This window comes from Beta vulgaris, chromosome 7, assembly GCF_026745355.1.
Source record: "Beta vulgaris subsp. vulgaris cultivar EL10 chromosome 7, EL10.2, whole genome shotgun sequence".
In the NCBI taxonomy this organism is placed as follows: domain Eukaryota; kingdom Viridiplantae; phylum Streptophyta; class Magnoliopsida; order Caryophyllales; family Amaranthaceae; genus Beta; species Beta vulgaris.
The window spans coordinates 45,430,753-45,447,286 of NC_079208.1; the positions used below are offsets into that span (position 1 = coordinate 45,430,753).

A 16,534-nucleotide genomic window follows, 5' to 3' on the forward strand; every position below is an offset into this window, starting at 1 on the left:
TTTGCACATTTTAAGTAGTTCTCACGGTTCTCACCATAACAGTATATTTCTAAAAATTACATATCATAATAACTGTTAAATTTATTTTTGAAATAGAGAGCTCTTTATGAAGTATATAATCTTATCAACCACCATGTTGTAAAATTTCAAGTAATGAATCATTTTTATTTTTATTTTTATTTCTATTTTTATTTTTATTTTTATTTTTATTTTTATTTTTATAGAGAGGCACATGAAATGCACGTGTCAAACCATACCCATAATATGCAACACATCTCCCTAACCCGCATAACGCCTCAAAATAATCTAATCTCTCTTCAGACATCATCCACCTCATCAACCTATCTAGTCTCTTCCTTCGCATATGCTTTAATCTCTAATCCCTCTATTATCTTTAAAAGGATATCCACTTCGACTTCCCCCCCATATCTTCAAAGAAAATTATAATTACAAAATACCACCCCAAAACTAATACCGGATAAAGCATAAACCCCTTCTCTCCTTTGTTTTATCCCAAGAGTCACTCTTTCTTTTCTTTTTTTATGCAGAATATTCCTTCTTTAAATCCCTGCTATTTCAACTCTCCCATTCCCATCTCCTTTATATACCCCCCTACACCAAACTCCATCTCTCTTCATTTCCCATTTCCCATCTCTACAAACTAAACTACCAGCATACCAAAAATGGCCGTGAATGTGAGAAGATGCAATAAAAGAGTGACGGATCCTTTCAACAACGAGGAGGTTCGAGCTAGAATATTCAGCTCAATCGGCAGTACTAGCAGCAGTGGTAGCGAGCACGATGCCGAAACTGATATTGTTTCGTCGTCGTCCTCGTCGCATTCAATCTCTTCTTCATCCACATCCTCCACCTCTACCTCTTTATGCCTATCTCATCTTGTCCAGAACTTCCTAGAATGTGGTAGTAATTCTCCTTCCAACACTACTACTACTACAACTACAACCACCTCTGATAAGATCGAAACTCGCGACTCGTCCGATTCTGACTCGGAAGATTTCCTCCACTCCGACCCTACCGCGATGATCCGCGACGTTATTGTTCCAATCATATGGAACAATGCTGATCCCTTTCGCAACCATCTTATCTCTCACGTAACAAAAGCGATTGAGATTTTCTCTTTCTTCCGAGATAAAACTAGATCCATATTTAACCGGAATTTAATGGCGTATCTTCGTCAAATCGGGTACAACGCCGGAATTTGCAAGACAAAATGGGACGCTTCTGCTGGCGGAACCCTAACTGCCGGAAACTACGAGTTTATCGACGTTATCTGCTCAAATTCGACGGCGAGATACGTAATCGACGCGGAATTTTCTGGTGAGTTTGAAATCGCGAGAGAAACGTCGAATTATAAGAAATTGAGAAGCTCGTTACCTAGGGTTTTTGTCGGTAAAGTAGAAGATCTGAATAAGATGATACGGTTGATGTGTGATGAAGCGCGAAGATCGATGAAAATCAACGGCCTTACTTTGCCGCCATGGAGGAGGAATCGTTACATGCAAATTAAATGGCTTGGCAAGTATCGTAGAACTACCAATTGTTTAGCGGCTCCGCCGGTTTCTTCTTCGGCCGTTGGGTCGAATTTTGCTGTGAAATGTCGGTCGGTTGGGTTTGATGTTTCCGGTGATAGTGGCCGGTTTGTATATCCGCCGGTTGCTAGGACTAGATAATTTTTGGTTAATTTTTTCAAATTTTACGGTGGCAGATTTTAAGTGGAATTTTTATACTAATATGTCTGGAAATTTTGAGGGGATATATTAATATCATTTTGTCTCGTTCTTAGGATTCTCACTCCATTGTACGGGCTTTTTTAATAGCAACTCCAGTTATGGTAATGATATTTATGTACTTTTTCTTATTAAAAAATATTTATGTATTTTTTTAAAATTTTGTTGTTGGACCATAAGAAGAAAATATAACTTTAATTATTTTATTCAAAAAATTTGGCCTCAAAATAATGAAATTTAAAATGATGAATTAAGTGTTACTATTTATTAAAATATAATGAAAAAATATAACTTCTAAAACCCTACTTAAGGGAGAATAAGAATTTAGAAGAAAAACAATTTTTAGTGGTTTCCACTTTAGTCTATCCTTAAATATAATTTATAAATATACGTTCAAATAAAAAACAGTCAAATTTATATTTACCAATTTTTTTTAAAAAAAAAGTTCAAAATACATGGCATGTCTAATTGTCTATCAAATTTCAAGAGATTGTATTTATTTGATTTTTGCACACGTCTGCGTGATTAATAGACCATACACATTATATTGTTTTGATACTATTTGGATATCAATTTGACCATCTCACATTACTATTTATAAAGATAAATGCCATGATTTTTAATATTAATGTATATTTTTAAATATTATTTTTTTAATAATATATAATTGAAAATATTGATAGTCAAATATGTGCATCAATAAGTGGGTTCAATTAATATGATGTATCTAAAAAAAACAGATGATGGAAGCTAGGCTAAGAACATCCTCTATGTTACAAGCTCAAATTTGAAACGAAGGGAAAAAAAAAGGATGGAAATTATACTTAATACATATTTTACTAAATATTTATTAATTAAACATCCCCACTTAAGATGTTAAAATGATTCTCATTAATGATTGTGTACAACGTGTCGCTTGTTTGGTAAAGAACAAACTCAGATGACTAAAGCGAGGTGTTATTCTTTGTTATCTTCTAATTTTATAAATTGTAAATGTTAACTTGAAGCAAGATAAAAGCTTAAACATATGACCTTCTAGTAAGAAATTAATTAAGTGATCAAATAAATCCCCTAAAAAAAAAAAGTGATCAATGGATTGATGTTACTTAGCTAAAATTAAGGCACAGTAAGTATCAAACAAATTTAATTAAGAATCTAAGAGCTACTAAAGTACCAATACAAATTTAAGAAGTACTACCTCCGTTTCCTAAAGATCTTCCTTGTTACTATTCTTACAGATACCAAGGATGATATATTTGTGTAGGGTATGGGGTGGGTAAAGTAGGAGAGAGAAAGGGGTTAAAATAAATAAACAAATAAAAAGGGGTTAAAGTAGGTGAGAAAAAGAGAGTAAAATTAAATTAATAATGTAATGGTGGACCATATGATAGGTATATAAAAGGGTAAAAAGGGAAAAATTATTTCCAAATAAGAAATAAAGTAAAAGAGAGAAGATATTTTAGAAACACACTTAAACGGAAAGAGGAAAAATCTTTAGGAAACGGAGGGAGTACTATAGAATCCATACATATTATATCACTATACTAATATCTTCATACATTATGAAATATCACCTAGGCTCTTTATTAATAATAGCACTTTATTTCTCACTGTAATCCAAACAAAAGTAAAATGTATGAGGGAGGGAAAAATATAAGAGAGGGGGACGGAAAGTTGATTGGATAAAATGTGTGGGAGATCATCCCCTAAAGATAGATACAATTGATATATACATTAATAAATGTAAATGCATCTTTGGTTAAAATTTTAATAAATAAATACTTTCTCTGTCATAACATAAAGAATGCAATAATTGAACACTAGTGTTCTATACACGCGATGCGTGCGTCGATTGTTTGGGTCTATTCTTAATAAATTTCATCAAAATATAATTATAGAAGTGTGATTTATAATTATTGCTATACAAACTATTATAATATATATATAGTGTTTGGAAATTAAGATAAATTTAGATGTAAATTTTTGTAGTCAAATTAAATTTGTAATTTTTTTTTATTGAGTAACCAATTTTTCTCATTATGTCAAGTTACTTTGTTAATGCTTATTTAGTTTATTATTGAAATTTTTGACCAATCCGACTTGCGTGGACCCGGTTCACACTAAAAATAGTGTGGACCAGGCCCAGGCACGTGACCATAACACACCCTATATCACTTTAACATACACTATATCACTTTAACATACACTATATCACTTTAACATACACTATATCATTGTAACATACACTATATCATTGTAACACACACTAAATCACTTTAACATACACTATATCACTTTAACATACACTATATCATTGTAACATACACTATATCATTTTAACACACACTATATCATTTTAACACACACTATATCACTTTAACACACACTATATCACTTTACATTAGAGGAAAAAAAAGGAAGGGTTGCGGAGGAAGGGCTGCGCTTTTGTACAAAAGCGCAGCCCTACACAACAGAAGGGCTGCGCTTTTTTATAAAAGCGCAGCCCTTCACTCAGTAGGGCTGCGCTTTCAGAAAAAGCGCAGCCCTTCTTACTTCAGAAGGGCTGCGCTTTTTCTGAAAGCGCAGCCCTACTGAGTGAAGGGCTGCGCTTTTATAAAAGGCGCAGCCCTTCTGACTAAGTAGGGCTGCGCTTTTGAAGAAAAGCGCAACCCTTCTTAAAAAAATTTGAAAAATTCAAGTTCGCGGGCTTCAAATATTAAGCGGGATTCGTCAAATATATCCCTCATTCTTCTCTCTCGTCCCTCATTATTCCTTTTCCTCCTTCTCTCACATCCCTCCTCCCTCTCCTCCTTCTCTCTAATCCTCTCAAAAACTCCCAGAAATGTTGCGACAAAAACGCTGAAATGATTTGCACGAATCATGCCGACGGAGTCCGATTGCCTATTGTGATACCTTTTCGGAAACGGAACGAGCCAACGAGTCAAACTCACAACTATGCTGTGATGTTTAGGCTTTTTAAGCCATCCGAGTTCGTTTAAGCCTCCAAATAGGCATTTTAAGTTTTTCCGAAATTTCTTTTTTCCCTTAAGTTATGTATTAGGGTTTTGTTTTATGTATTTAAACATTATTAGGTTAATGTTTGGAGGTATTTCTTGTATTTTCAGATCTATAATGTTCTTGTATACTTCTCTTTGTTTATATATTTTGATTAATGTTCTTGTATACTTCTTTTGTTTTGATTAATGTTCTTGTATACTTCTCTTTGTTTATTTTGATTAATGTTCTTGTATACTTCTCTTTGTATAAATTTCTTGTATTTTCATCTTTGTTTTGATTAATGTTCTTGTATACTTCTTGTATATTTCTCTTTGTATATTAGTTTTTGTTCCTTTTTTTCATTTTCATTTCATTCTTTTTTTTTGTTTTGGGTTTAGTATTTTCGTTTCGTTTCTCTTCTCTTCTGTTTAATTTCAGAAAATGTGAGATTATGAGTAAAAAATGTCAAAAAAAAAAAAAAAATTATTTTTTTATTTTGGTAGGAAGGGCTGCGCTTTTTCCTAACTAGCGCAGCCCTTCTAGCTTAAGGGCTGCGCTTTTCTAGCGAAGCCCTACTTAAAAAGTGAAGGGCAGCTATTGAAAGGACTGCTGTCAAAAAGCGCAGCCCTACAGGCCTTTTTCAGCGCAGCCCTTCTTCATTTTTTCACTAGTGTTAACACACACTATATCATTATAACATACACTATATCACTTTAACATACAATATATCACTTTAGCATACATTATAACATACACTATATCATTTTAATATACACTATATCATTTCAACATACACTATATCATTTTAACATATATACACTATATCATTTTAATATACACTATATCATTTTAACATACACTATATCATTTTAACATACACTATATCATATCAATATACACTATCATAAACTCACGTGATATGGATCGGGTGCACACTAATTAGTGTGCACCGGGTTCATATTAGTTTTTTTAATTTATGACCCATCTTTAAATCAAAAAAGGATATAATTGTACAAAATCTGAATATCCAATTAAGTATATATATTTAGTTAAGGATAAAAAATACATTTCATTGGGGAATCATAGCTCCCCCATTTACTTATATAATAGAGATTTCATACCTTACCAATAACACCCAATTATTACATTATTTCTATTACGGATAAAGTACATAAATTTAACAATATAAAAGGTACTCATATGTAATTACTAATTTTGAAATCCTGCTTATATATGCGTAATTTGCTTTTATAAGTGTAGAATATTAATTAGGAATTAGGATATTGTAGACGAATATTAGGCTATGTTTAGTTCACCTGAAATTTTCTGATCTGAACTTATCTGATCTGATCTGATCTGAACTTATTTTTTCTGATCTGATCTGATCTGAACTTATTTTTTCTGATCTGATCTGATCTGAACTGATCTGATTTACAAGATCTTATCTTTTATAAAATATATTATTACTATTATATTATTACTTTGTAAATCATTATTATGCAACACATTATAAGATCTTCTTTATAGTATAACTATTATTATCATTTTATTTATATTACAACTTTTACACAACTTTTATTAATAATAATAATAATTATTATTATCATTATTATAAGAACAACAATAATTATTATAATCATAATTATTATTATTACTTAAAATAATTATATAACTCAAGTCATTATATTATAAGAGCACTTATACAATGTTTCACACTTTCCCTTAAAAAAAAGTTTCACACTTGAGAAGTCGGCAAATTCAACTCTTTTTTTCCATATAAAATAAAATAAGATATACAAACAACTATGACTTGAGCAAAAAATAAATAAAATATCGTGCAACTTCAAATAGCTAGAGAGATTTGGAATTCGGTAGGAATAGGTATACCGAATCTAAAATTATAATTTGTATCTCACACTTAGCTTATTTTGAAATGTAATCCGAACTTAGTAGTTTCGTTGTCATGAATTTAAGATATCATATTTTATATATTTCTTATTTTTGCGTCAATCTTATGTTCTTAACACATGGCTTTTAATTTTCTATTATTTAATAACAACAAAATAACTTAATATAATAATAACAATGACATGTATAATGGTAACAACAAGATTAATAATAATTACCAATATTAATAATTAATAAGTACAATAACAACAACAATAATAATTCTTTTGAACAAATGTACTAGTAAATAATAATACTCCCTTTGTATTTTTTTTATCTTTCTCACTTCGAATCTTGACACTATTCATAATTAGAGATAATTTTTTAGATTTTTCTCAATATATAAGAAAAAATATAGTCATGTGGGGTCTTGTTTGATTCGTCTCAATGAGTACTTTATTAATATTCAATTATTATAATTTTTATTAATATGTAGTGAAAGATATTTAATAATAATGAGTTTTTAAATATAAGTATGATATGATCTGAACTGATCTGATCTGATCTGGTCTGATCTGATCTGATCTGATCTGAACTTATTTTTTCTGATCTGATCTGATCTGATTAGATCTGAAATAAGTAAAAATAAGGTGAACTGAACATAGCCTTAGTCCAGTGCATTAAATTAATTATAAAAACATCTAGAATTATTTAGAAAAGTAAAAGATAGGATGTAATTGTTTTCTACGATGATGGAGAAATGTGGATTGTGATGCGGAGAATGAACCGTGTACTCGGCGCTGAAGAAACACGAAGCTGAGTGGAAACTATCGATCAAGGCAAAGTCACGAGGGATGATGACTTGTAGCTCTCAAACATACAATCTTAGCCGTTGAATAGTAGTAGCTGACTAGCTGTAGTACAAGTAAAGGATATAAAAGATTTGTTGGATAATCTTTTTATTTTGCATCGAAGAAACACATTGCCCATGTGTCAATCTTTCGCTGGCCTTTAGCTTTTTTAAAGGTCATTATTATGTACTTAACCCTCTTTTTTTAATTAAAGAAAGATATGGGATTAGAGTATCAAATCATGCTAATCAATCCTGACACCGCCCTGTCCCAAGGTTTGTGCATAATCATGTTACATAAAAGTTATAATCAATGCCACCAAATAAATTTAAGATAACAATTGAATACTCCCTCCATTCCATAATACTCTTGATACTAATTAAGGCACGTATAGTTTTCGATGATAAATTATCGTTTAGTTATCAATTGTTATCTATACTAATATATTAAAAGGCGTGCCTAAGCCAGAAACGGTGTCACGTGGCGCTCTCCCTAAGAGAGTTTTACTCCAAGTGATCCACAACAATAAAAAAAAATTAGAAATTGCATAGTGTAAGGTTTGATCTCGGGACCTCAAAAACATACACTAAAGTCTTAACCACTAAACCAAATAATATTTAGTGTTATCATCTTGAATTATAATTTTAATAAATGAAAATTTTCCTTGTCCGAGCATAATAACTAGCTTTATTGAAAAGATATGATAGAAGTTAGTAGTTAGTAAAAATAGTACTATTTTATTTTAAGGGGTGAGAATGTGCGTCATGGTTAGAAGAGGTAGGTAATAAGAGTGATATTATTTTATTTGGAAGAAAGAGAGTGTGGGCCAATAGTTAAATAGTACAATGATTAAAATAATAGTGGATCATATCTAAAAATAAAAGTGTAAAGCAGAGTATTATGGGACTAATGAAAAAGGAAAGTGTAAAGAGTATTGTGAGACATAGATATTAAGATAGTAATTATTTATCTATTTTCTATACTTCCTCCATTCCGAATTAAATGCAACAAATCCACTTTTACGCATGCCGAAACATTATTTTGACCACAAATATCTATAGTTACATATAAGTAAAAATTATAAAAATTACATTTTATGAAAGTGCGTCACGAGATGAATCGAACAAGATCCCACTTGACTATGTTTTTCATTATGTATAAATCACAAATCTTAGTCAAAGTGAAAAGTGTGAATAGTGAAAAAGTGGAATTGTTACATTTAGTTCGGAACAAAGGAAGTAGCATTTTTAGGGGAAAATGTTTAACTGCTCCTACGGGTCGGCAACTCTCGTGAGAGAAACAGAGAGAAAACAATAATGAATTACATATTTTGGGAGAGAAAATATCCCTACAACTGACACATTTATTATATTTTCTTTTGTATCTCACATAATGATTGCTAACCCTTAGGGTTACTATATCATTGTCACTTAACAAATTTGTGAACGATTAATTACACGCAGAAATAAAATTTAGGAGAGATTTTAGGTTAATCTCGACAATATGTCAAATTTGCGAATCAAGTGACAATTTTATAATAAAAGTAAAATAATATGCAATTGAAATGATTGAATATACATTTTATAAATTATTTTTTAATTAATCTTCATTATTTTTTCATGTAGGTAAGAAGAAATCCTCCAGGCTCCTTTCAGACATAGCCTCCCTAACTATCCAAATGCTTGAAATATGAAACATAAACTTTATTAAGGAAGATGAGAAAGTTTACAAATTAAACTAACCCCAATTCCTGGTCTTCATTATTCTATGAAAACCCCGATCTCAAAAGGGCACAGGTACATATTACATTTCTAGTGGTTTAATATGCAATCATAAATGTTGAGAATGAAATTGCATATTTGAAATGTGATTTTGCTGGCTATCTAAGAAACTAACTGGGCAACTCTGATCTTTGAGATGTTTGGTGGATTGTGTTTTGTTGACTTATTGTCAATATTGCGTATATGTATATCTGATTTGAGTAATCGAATACATATTAAGAAAACAGCTTGTTTATTGCATGCTAAAACCTGAAAGGCAGTTCTACACATAAAAGATATTTCTCTCCAACTTGGGCCTGATAATTAATACTTTTTTCATTTAGTCACTTGTAATATTTTCCATTTTAAAAAGTTGCATATTACTTGTAATTTGACATTTTCGACAATATATTTTATAATTCTCTTCATAGCATATGAGATTTTTTAAAATCTTTTTCTATCCATCTCTTTTTCTAAATTCTTGTGTCATACTCCCTCCGTTTCCTAAAGATCTTCCCACTTACTGTTCCTACAGATACCAAGGAAAATCAAGTTGTGTGGGGCATGGTGTGAGTAAAGTAGGAGAGAGAAAGATGTTAAGATAAATAAACAAATAAAAAGGGATTAAAGTAGGAGAGAGAAAGGGAGTAAAATTGAATTAATAATGTAATGGTGGACCATATGATAGTGACATGACAGGGTAAATAGGAAAATTTGTTTTGCCAAATAAGGAATAAAACAAAAGAGGGAAGATATTTTGGAAACACCCTTAAACGGAAAGAGGCAAGATCTTTAGGAAACGGAGGGAGTATTTCAATATTGCAAATAAAAAAATGAAGGAAGTAGTGCTGACGATTAGGGCAAATAGGGGTCGAATACTTATTAGGAAACAAGCATTGGAATTAGTTTTGTTAGCTATTTAATGGATTGAGAAAAGACCAAGATCAACCTGATAATATATTTTATCAACATGGCTAAACTAGCAAGCTGTCTAGGATTAAGATATTATCACTAAATTGGAAGAGAATAGCTAATAATCTCTCAGAATCTCACAATGACACTCTCTTCATCTCCAAATAAATACTTATCCAGTATTTTATTTTGGTCAATTTCATAAACTAATGTGATCTCGTTATCTTAAATAGATAGTCTACTTCAAATCTGCACCCAAACCACTCAATCCATGTGATATAGCCATATAGGTCCCTTCACTAATTTTATCTCTGTCACACTCACTCTTTGTGTTATATAATATGAGGTCCTTCACTAATATTACTCTCTCTCTCTTCCTCAATTCTTTTTTCTTAAGTTTACTTTATCTACCTCAAAACCCACACTACCTTACTCTTTAATAATTAATGTTATTAATATGTGTGTCCAAAAATAATGAACAATCTATTAAAGACGGAGGAAGTACATTATACCCAAAATGAAGAACTACATGCTTAAAAGAATAATTAAACCCTGCACGGAATTAGCGATCTGGTTCGAAAGTCTAAATCAAGGCCACAAACCTATCTCATATTATATCAAATTTAATTTTGTTGCTGCACTAGTACAAAAAGGTCAATTTGCGTCGGACCCTGGACACCTATTTGCGTCGGACTTGGGTCCGACGGCATAGGTCTCGACGCAGATGACCTAAAAATGATATGCGTCGTATGCGAATACGACACAAATTAATTAGCAATTTGCATCGCACGTTGTATACGGTGCGACGCATATGACTCTCCCCAGCCCAACACAGAGCTTCAGAGGGTAATGTGCGTCGCACATCGCCTAGGGTGCGACGCAGATGAGTGATTTGCGTCGCACCTTGGACTACGTGCGACGCAAATTGCATTTTTTTTAAATCTTTTTTTGAGGAAAAAAAATAATTTTATGAACTAAGAATGAGGCTGTTGCAAATGCTATCAAGATTTTGGTTTCTTCACAAAAAAAAATCGTAGATTTGTATTAATAAATTACAGAAAATAAAGAAAGAGAGATAATTACATAAAACAGAATACATAAATTACAGAAAATCAATTAGATAAAATTACAGAAAATCAAATTGTATACAAACAATTATATTCGTTCCATTTATTGCTACAATTACAAATTGTATACATATTTGCTTAAATTAAAATTAAATAATCAAACATCTCTATATTTGATCCCTCACGTCATCAGCTTCGGCATTTGATGAAGAATTCTCCTTCATTTTAGTTTCAGGTACTTCAGCACATCAAAGTATCAATGCAAGATCTGGGAACCCAAATTAAGACAAAAAAATTAAAAAAAAAACCCAGAATAATAAGATATACAAAATCTGTAAAAAAAACCCAAATTAAGACAAAAAAAAATTGAAATCAAAATCAAAACAAAAAAAGAGGGAGCGAGATGAAAGAATGAAATCAAAATCAACGAAATCTGTAAAAAAAACCCAAATAAAAGCCAAAAAATATTCACTCAGCAGATCTGGGAAGAACGAAATCAAAATCAAAACCGACGTTCTCTTGAGAGTGTTTGAGATACTTTCTAATAACCAAAAAAATGACATATCTTTCTCAAAAAATTACATTATTAATTCAAAAAAATTTACCTAATCTCAGAGTTACCCATCATAATATCATATTAGGGAGATTTTCTTCAACCCTAAAACATTTAGAGAAGAAGAGAGAGAAAATAACCGCCATGGAAGCAGCTGCAAGAAGATCCGGTGGAGGGCTATGGGCGGGGATGTACCGCGTTGTTATGCGCCGAAACTCCATCTATGTCACCTTCGTCATCGCTGGCGCTTTTGTTGGTGAACGAGTACGTTTTTTTTTCTCTGTTCTTAGATTATTTCTTCTCAATCTAGAAATTTCTAGATTTTCTGATCTGATTTTATTGATATTTGGTTTCGAATTCGTTGTTCTTCATTTCACCAGATCTGAGAGAGGGTTTGAGAGTGAGAGGCGATGTTCGCCGGAGAGAGAGAGAGGGAGAGAGTTTGAGGGTAAGAGAGAGACGCGAGAGGGAGAGAGAATGAGGCTGGAGAGAGAGAGAGAGAGAGAGAATTTGGATATTTCAGTTTTTAGGGTTTGAGGGTGAGACTTGAGAGACGTGTTTAAGAGGCGCACGCAAGGGGACTTTTGGGTTGATCTGCGTCGGATGGGCCAAGGGGTCCGACGCAGATTAGCCTTTTGCAACGCACTTTAGTAAAGTGCAACGCAGATATGGCTTAACGATGTGCGTCGCATAGGCTTCGGTATCCGACGCACATGAGCTATGTGCGTCGCACATCGATAGTGTACGACGCATATACCCCCAACCTGGTGTTTATGCAAGGATGTTTTGTGTCACACTCTTAATAACATGCGACGCAAATTATATTTTTGCGTCGTTTTTCCTTTCATGCGACGCAAGTGGGTCGACGCAAATCGTCCTTTTTCTACTAGTGCTGGAAGGCTTAACTAAGGGAATGAGTAATGGGAGATTCTTAGGAGAAAGAAATTTTTAACTACCAACTATTAATAGTGTATTGGAAAAACTCTTAATAAGAGTTAGGTGTGAATTTTCAAGAGATAAAACCCTATCTCAATATCTCTTAGTAAGAGGTAGGACACTTTGCAAATTAAGGAAGGAATATGTTATCACTCATGTTGTCATGCATATTTATGAAGGAACACCAATTAAGAGATAACATAAAAGAGATAGTGTATATGTTTGAATATGTAGTAGATATCTCTTATTTTTAGAGGGCGATGAGATGGGAGAAGAGAGAGATCAAGAGATACGGAAAAAAGAGTCCCCTTATTACGAATGCTCATGCCTAGTGTTTGGAAAAAAGAGTCCCCTTATTTTTAGAGGCCGATGAGATGGAAGAGGAGATGAAATGGAGTGTTTGGTTCATATGATTCTGGTATAAGGTATGAGTTTAGAATGAAAAAAACCCATACCTAATATTTGTTTAATAATTAGATAGATTTAAAATAGAAACCCAAGGGGGAGGTGGGTTTGACTCATATATACCAATACTTCTAGGTATTAAATAGAAGAAAAAAATTTATTCCTAAATAAAACCAAACACATGGTATTAGGTATCAAGTTCCAAATCCATACCACATTGATTTCATTCCTGATTCTAAACCCATAACACTATGTGAGTGTTTGGTTCATTTGATTTTGGTATGAGGTATGGGTTTAGAATAAACAAAACCCATACCTAGTGTTTTTTTTAATAATTTGATAGATTTAAAATCCATACCTCAAACCCATAAGGTATTGGGTTTAGAAATCCAAGGGGGAAAGGTGGGTTTGGCATACCAATACCTTGAGTATTAAATATGAAAAAATTTCATTCCCAAATAACACCAAACACATGGTATTAGGTATCAAGTTTCAATCCTATACCACCTTGATTTCATTTCTGATTCCAAACACATACCACTATGTGAACCAAACTCCCCTATATGAACCAATTGTCCCCTAAGAGATTAATTGCCGTTTCTCTTGAACCACCTCATACACCATCAAGTAATACACCAAATATATGAGAGAGATTGTAAGAGAAAATGCAAGGATAAGGGGTAAGAAAGGATTTTTTTTTTGAAATATATGGTGATATCTGGTAAAATTAGGGTGACCCTCCGCAAATAAGTGCTGATGTAAAGAAATTTTTTCCCTCCCACCCATCAATTTATTCAATGCAATTTGGACGTGTTCTGACTTCTGATCAGCTAATATTGGCTTTTTAAACTTTATTATTACTTATTTGAGGGAAAAGTTCAGATATACTTAACTTTAGAGCCATTTAGGATTACAGAATTCAATTCACAACAAACACAATTTCTAACAATCCAAAAAATATTAAAGTCATGCAACTTTGCAAGTTAAGTTAGTTCCATAACTTGATTAATTCTTCGTTAATAAAGTAATTGAAAATCAGGTGAAGACACACAATAACTTTGCGTTAATCAAACTTGTCTAAATATGTTGTACTTGTAATTGAATTTATTGGAGCTTATCTCAACCATTCAAAATTTATATGAATTTATATTAACTAATCTAAGCTTATTTTTCGGGATATGTTTAACTAAAGTTGATTATAGAGGATAGACTATAGAGCAACATCAACAACAACAAAAGAAAATCCGTCCTGCTAAGTTTTCAATACTAATGTACTAATACTAATGCATTTCATTGTGAAATAGAGGTAACAATTTGATACTATCTTTTCAATCGAAGTAAAACTATAAATACTTCTCTAAGATTTTTTTTTTTCCAAAATAGTTGTACCACTTCAACGATCACGCATGTCACCCTATAATTTTAACTACTTCATTAATATCTTCGAATAATTATAAGAAAAATTGATATTTAAAAATATAAGATGTTTGAGTCAAATCCGACGACATATTGCATGAGAAATTCATTCTTGTAAATTGGTAAACAAAAATATAGTCAATGTGAGCTATCTAAATAGTATAAAAGGTCAAAGTTGTCCAACTATTTTGAAAAGGATGAAATAGATTGTTTAAATGAGATAAAACTTAATTGACCCAATGGGTATTTCACCCACTACTAATAGAATTTACTGCAAGGTGAAATCCAACTGAATATTAACAATTATTTTAAATGGTGTGTCATGAGTGGGTTACCCACCCGGTGGATATATATAGCATTAACAATCTATCTATACAAATATATTAAAAGGCGTGCGAAAACAAGAAACTGTGCCACGTGGCGCTCTCCTTAGGAATTTTTAGTTCATGTAATCCATGTACAATAAAAAATTAAGAAATTAGATACTATAGGGTTTGATCCCGAAACCTCAAGTACATATACTAAAGTTTTAACCACTAGGCTAAGTTGTATTTAGTGTTATTATCATAAAGTATTATATTAATAAATGAAATTTTTCTTACCCAGGGCATAGCTCAGGCCTAATAACTAGTTATTTTTAAATGGTGTGTTATGAGTGGGTTATCCACATGGTAGATATATGTAGTTATGTCCGTTTAGATGTAGTTAGTTACTAACCTCAAATCTTGATTTGATCACAATCCACGTGTTGATATTAAACTAGTGTGTGTCTCGGGCGATGCCCAAGGTTATAACTTTTCGTAACTTTTTTGTTAAATGAGGAAAAATTAACGTAATGACATGATAAATAATTGCATGATATGTTGAAAATTAAACACTTAAAAGTTTGGGGATGAAAGCAATAGCTTAACTTTCTACAAGAAATGAGAGTAAGAGTTTATGTCTATAATTGTCTCTTGCTATTATCATAAAAAGATTAGATATCTAACTACTTGTACAAATCTTTTAATGAGATATAATTATAAAACCTTATGATATTTTTTTTGAAATACTAATCAATGGTATGTTGAATTAATGGTTAACTTTCACTTCTCATTTCACTCAAAGGTCATATTTAGTATTTGATACCTTGTAACCACATAACATCATATTTTTTAATTAAGGATTCGACTTGGAAAATAAGACATTTGCATTAGTGTTTTAGAAGAGAGTGCCACGTGGCACACAAACTTTCTTAGGAACACTGTTCGGTTAGTTATGTGGTCGATAGAAAGTAGGAAAAATGGGGAAAATGAAAATTCATGGAATTGAAAATTCCCACAAATAGTAGGAATTGATTTACCTACCCTTGGTCGGAAAAACTTTCTCTACCCACCAATAAAGACTCGTTGAGGGTTATGGTAATGGAATCCAACTCTACATAATTAATATTTTTTAAAACTCTATTAGTAGAGTTGTCTACCCATTAAATATGTGTTGCACTGTCACTTAGACTAGTGGCTAAGAATTTCATAAGAGAATCAAATTCTTACAAATTATAAATTTATGTGAGAATATCATTTCTATTGTAATCAAACAAGCACTTGTCTCACCATTTATTTTAAAAATCTCATATATTGTAATGTTCTTGAAAAGATTGTATTACAAACACTTGTTCATTGATGGAAGGAGAAAAAAACGAAAGTCAGGTACTATAATTGAGGACCACAGATAGAGTTTAAAGAACACAAAAAGTAGGCAGGTGGATGGATAAGCTCGGGGATGTATTTTTGGGTAAGAGATTGGGGCAGATAACCCTATTTTCTCTCTCCTCATAGGGCCCATTACTGCTTTGTATTCGGAAGAGGGCCAAAATAAGGAGTTGTTTATCAGTCATCACCCTTTCGTTTCTCTATCTAGACAGCAGACATGCCTTTTCCTTAACACTTATTGCATAAATATTCTTCACTGTGTCTTTACTCTCTCTATATATGTGAATGATCGAGAAAGAGATTGAGAAACA

The 16,534-nt window shown here is 32.0% G+C and overlaps 1 protein-coding gene across 1 annotated transcript; it reads left to right on the forward strand.

The window, feature by feature from the left end:
• The first annotated feature begins 443 nt into the window (after positions 1-443).
• LOC104899597 (hypothetical protein) lies at positions 444-1,908 on the forward strand. Its single transcript, XM_010686811.4, has one exon. The coding sequence runs from the start codon at positions 684-686 to the stop codon at positions 1,689-1,691; it is 1,008 nt and encodes a 335-aa protein (XP_010685113.2). The 5' UTR covers positions 444-683; the 3' UTR covers positions 1,692-1,908.
• The last annotated feature ends 14,626 nt before the right edge of the window (positions 1,909-16,534 follow it).